The sequence below is a fragment of the Micropterus dolomieu genome, linkage group LG23 (genome assembly GCF_021292245.1).
Source record: "Micropterus dolomieu isolate WLL.071019.BEF.003 ecotype Adirondacks linkage group LG23, ASM2129224v1, whole genome shotgun sequence".
NCBI lineage: Eukaryota > Metazoa > Chordata > Actinopteri > Centrarchiformes > Centrarchidae > Micropterus > Micropterus dolomieu.
Window position 1 is genome coordinate 19,434,792 of NC_060172.1, and position 4,928 is coordinate 19,439,719.

At 40.2% G+C, this 4,928-nt stretch overlaps 2 protein-coding genes across 2 annotated transcripts in view; both read right to left on the reverse strand.

Annotated features, from left to right (window-relative positions):
• The window catches only part of LOC123962767 (olfactory receptor 51F2-like), a 20,074-nt gene that overhangs the window by 7,349 nt on the left and 7,797 nt on the right, over nucleotides 1–4,928 (reverse strand). The gene's annotated exons all lie outside the window — the stretch shown is intronic.
• On the reverse strand, nucleotides 2,480–3,484 carry LOC123962968 (olfactory receptor 1-like). Its single transcript, XM_046039479.1, has one exon. It carries the CDS (start codon nucleotides 3,482–3,484, stop codon nucleotides 2,480–2,482), a length of 1,005 nt encoding a protein of 334 aa, XP_045895435.1.

Below are 4,928 nucleotides of genomic sequence, written 5' to 3' on the forward strand. Positions count from 1 at the left end.
TGTAACCTTGGCCAGATCTGTGCCTTGCCACAATTCTGTCTCTGAGCTCTTCAGGCAGTTCCTTTGACCTCATGATTCTCATTTGCTCTGACATGCACTGTGAGCTGTAAGGTCTTATATAGACAGGTGTGTGGCTTTCCTAATCAAGTCCAATCAGTATAATCAAACACAGCTGGACTCAAATGAAGGTGTAGAACCATCTCAAGGATGATCAGAAGAAATAGACAGGACCTGAGTTAAATATGAGTGTCACGGCAAAGGGTCTGAATACTTATGACCATGTGATATTTCAGTTTTTCTTTTTTAATAAATTTGCAAAAATTTCTACATTTCTGTTTTTTTCTGTCAAGATGGGGTGCTGAGTGTACATTACTGAGAAATAAAATGAACTTTTTTGATTTTTGGAAAATGGCTGCAATGAAACAAAGTGAAAAATTTAAAGGGGTCTGAATACTTTCCGTACCCACTGTAAAATACATATAAAATAGAATAAAATAGAATAAATTAAATAAAATAAAATCAGGAAAGGCATATAAAAGTAGGTTTTAAGAAGGGACTTAAAAGAGTTGACTGACTCAGCCGCCCTGATTTCCTCAGACGGGCTGTTCCAGAACTTCAGGGCCCTGACTGCAAACGCCCTTTTAGTTTTCAGTCGAGACTCTGGAACAGACAACAGACCTCTGCCTGAGGATCTCAAGGTACGTGCTGGTGAGTATGGGACTAAAAGGTCAGAGATATAACAGTCGATGGGCCATGAAGAGCTTTAAAAGTAATCAATAACATTTTAAAGTCGATTCTAAAACATACTGGGAGCCAGTGTAATGAAGCTAAAACAGGGGTGATGTGGTCATATTTCTTTGTTCTGGTTAAAAGCCTGGCAGTGCAGTACTGTAGCAGCACCTATAGTGTCTACATCTGTCTGTGTCAAATTGATCACTATAAGTGGATGATAAGCTACTGATACTGAATTTACTGAATACAGCTGTATGAAACACTTCTGAAATGACTGTACAAATTAAATTACTGTACTATGTGTAATTCAAACACGCAATATAGTAATATAGCACAGTACTGTACATAAAATATAGCTTAGTGTAGTTCAAAACATAATTAGGCTGTAGCCTAAAGTAGTGTGCTGTTTACAAATAGGCCTGTAATAATGTCAGTAGTTCAAGTGGGCTACTAAGCAACAACTTAGCTTTGGTTTCAGTGCATTTCCAACTTTTTAACCGGCCTGAATATAAACTGTAGTCTTTCAATGCCAAACTGGTAGCAGAGTTAGAAAACAAAATATTCATATATTTCCAGCGGTTGGTCACTGTAGTTACTGTTATAGGTGAAGCTCTCGGAAATTCGTTGGTCATTGCTCATTGTGTCGCACCTGTTCTTTAAGACAATGCCAATAAAGTATTTTCAGAACAGCTGCATATGGTGTAATTTATTATCTCAAATATTTGCTATCTTCACTACAACAATTCACAACATATGGAGAACCCTGATTTCATTTTGTACGGGGGATCAATTTATCACCTGATAGCCTTTATTGCAAATAAAATTGTTTAATTCTTCTGTTTATGTTCTTGTTTTTATTTCACACTTGCTTTGGCAATGTAAACGTCTGCATCCCATGACCATACTTGCTAACCTTCCTGATTTTCCCGGGAGACCTTTCATTATCACAACTTTTTTTTCTGGCACTGTACAGCGTGTAGCCTAAGGAGAGCTGCTCCTGCATCGTTCTCCTCAGTCAGTGAGAGACAGAGAGAGTACAAAGAGTAAGAAATACTAAAGCAAATCCTGGAAAGAAGAAATCCTGTTTCTCACAGATAGTTTAAAATAATGGGGCATGTTATTTGTAAAATATGTCAATTTGTCAACTATTCAATATAAAAAATGTTGTGGCAGTGTACTTATTATTTTGTTACTTTCATTCTCTAAAAGTCACCAGAATGCAGGAAATAAAGTCTGAAACTATAGTTATTCTGGGGGAGGACCTGCATGTAGTACCTGTTAGGAAGAAGTTAAAACATTTGTGCTAATTTAAAAGCAATGTTTCAAAATGACAATAATAGAGTCTTCACTGTTGTGGAAATAGTATATTTCCCGGTCCAGAACTGAACAAATAAATGGATTACAACAAACTGTTGTCTTTTGGTATTTATTAAAGGAAGAAAGAAACACAGAGATGCAAGTGAGGATTCAGCTGGGTCAGACGTCTACCACCTGGGGCAGTATCAGACCCGAGCAGAGGACAAACAACTTTTTATTAAAGCAGGGAGACCCCTGCTCCCTCACACAGTGGCCTTGAAAACTCCACTTCCAATCGAATGGAGAGGCATAAGACATAACAATTTCACAGATGTTCATACACACACACAAAGCCTGACATTCATAGTGGACAGTATAATGTTCGAGAAGGTGACGATAAGTGCACTATGTGAGATATGCAGTATAATTATCAGCACAAATATAAGACAAATCAATTTTTTGCTTTCACATTCACCTTTTTGGATGAGGTTGCGTTGCAAATCCTATTTCTTCTGCAAAGTTTCTTGATAGAGTTCAGCATTTCTTCTGTCTTTAAAGAGTATATAATTGGATTGAGCAAAGCTGGTAAGGTGTGTGTTAAACAGGAGTTTATGATCCTGGCATTAGGATGGATGTAGGAGGTCAATGCAGCTATGTTGGTGCTCACAATTGGGAGGAAGAAAATAGCCACAAGAATCAAATGAGAAGTACAAGTTTTCAATGCTTTGACTCGTTTTTCTCCTGATGCAATCCTGCTCAGTGCAATGGAAATGCAAACATATGTCAATGCTATCAATACAAGAGGAACAAAAAGAATTATAATTAAAGCAACAAATGCTATTATGTAATTTAAAAACGTGTCATTACACGCCAGACGATATACTGGTCCATGATCACAATAAAAGCTCTCTACCACCAAAGATCTGCAGAAGGAGAGACGATTAATAAGCCCAACCATGAATGCTATTACACTTAGGAAAAAAAGCCACGCAAACAGCAGCATTGCAGCAATAGCTGGTTTTGTCACAATGCTATGGTACCTTAAAGGGAAGCAAATTGCTATAAATCTGTCATATGACATTGTGACAAGTGTCCATGACTGCACACTTCCAAAGAACAAAACAAAGAACATATAACTTAAGCAAGCCTCATAGACAATGTATCTCCTGTCAAACAAAAATGTGTCTAAGAGTTTTGGGATGAGAGCAGTGCTCCCACACAAATCTGTCAAAGCCAGGTTAAACACAATCATGTATTTAGGAGTATGAAGAGTCTTGACCAGGTAAATAACTGAGAGAAGGAGGCAATTCCCAATAACTGTCAGGATATAGACAAAACACAGGAACACATAGAAATACTTTACATGAGAGATGTTGGACAACCCACTGAGATAGAATTGTGCGGGGCGAATAAATGTGTCATTGAATACGGTAGCAGCTTTCTCTTCTGGGCCCATTATGAATATCTGTTCCTCTAAATGTAAAAAGACAAAATAACAGATTACATAATAAAAAGGTCACACAGTTGCTCGATAGGAATTGTTGTAACCAGACACCTCCGACAACATCGAGTGTGCAGTGCACTAAAGTAGGTTGTACTGTGAGAGATCTGTCATTTATAGGTTACCCCTTTCACTGAGGGCCAGTAGAAATGCAGGTGGCTGAATCACATGGTCATGAATTAGGTATTGATAATGTCAATGTGTGATTGTCTCATGGTTTATGTCATCAGTGTGCTGATGTAATTGACGCAGTTAACTACTTTTGTTTCCCAGTACTGTTTCCCAAAAGGTACCCAGGACGTACTGCGGTAAGCTTGTCGACTCATTTCCGCTTCCGGTGCTTGTGTGTTGGTAGCGTGTTGTGCTGCTCTCGCTAAATACCAGTTACATTTGTTAGATTACAGCGGTTGTCTGCTTAACACTTATTCTTACAGTAATTTTGCCTAAACACTCACAGTTCTTTCCATCTTTTAGTGACTGCTGTTCAATCTCATAGTTGTTCAAAAGTTTTTGTTTTTGTAGCCAACGCTACAGTGCTTTAGCTTAGCCATTAGCGACATTAGCTCAGCAGCTAGCGATGGCTTCTCCTTCTCCCTCTCTCTCTCCTACTTTCTCCTGTTCGGTGTGTCAGATGTTCAGTTACTCCTCTGCCTCCTTTAGCGGTAAGGGTACGTGTAATAAGTGTAGTTTATTTGTAGACATGGAGGCGAGGCTCAGTGATTTAGAAGCCCGGCTCCGCACCTTGGTAGATCAGTCTTTAGCTACTGTAGCTAGCCAGTCCCCGGTAGTCGGTGCGGAACGGCCTGAGTTAGCCTGTGGTAGCCGTCCCCCGGCATCCCCTGAGCAGCCAGGAAGGGGTGGCTGGGTGACTGTCCGAAGCAGGAATAGTCGTAAGCATTCAAAGCCCACGGGGCACCATGAACCTGTTCACGTTTCTAACAGATTTTCCCCACTCAACGACACACCCGCTGAGAAACCAACTCTGATCATTGGAAGCTCCATTTTGAGAAACGTGAAATTAGCGAAGCCAGCGGCCATAGTTAAGTGCATCCCTGGGGCCAGAGCGGGCAACATTGAGTCTTATTTGAAACTGCTGGCTAAGGATAAACGTAAATACAGTAAGATTGTTATTCACGTCGGCGGTAATGACTCCCGGTTACCCCAATCGGAGGTCACTAAAATTAATGTTGAGTCGGTGTGTACATATGCAAAAACAATGTCGGACACCGTAGTTTTCTCTGGACCCCTGCCAAATCTGACCAGTGATGACATGTATAGCCGCATGTCGTCATTCCGCCGCTGGTTGTCGAGGTGGTGTCCAGCAAACGATGTGGACTTTGTAGATCATTGGCAGACTTTCTGGGGAAGACCTGGTCTGATCCGGAGAGACGGCATCCAT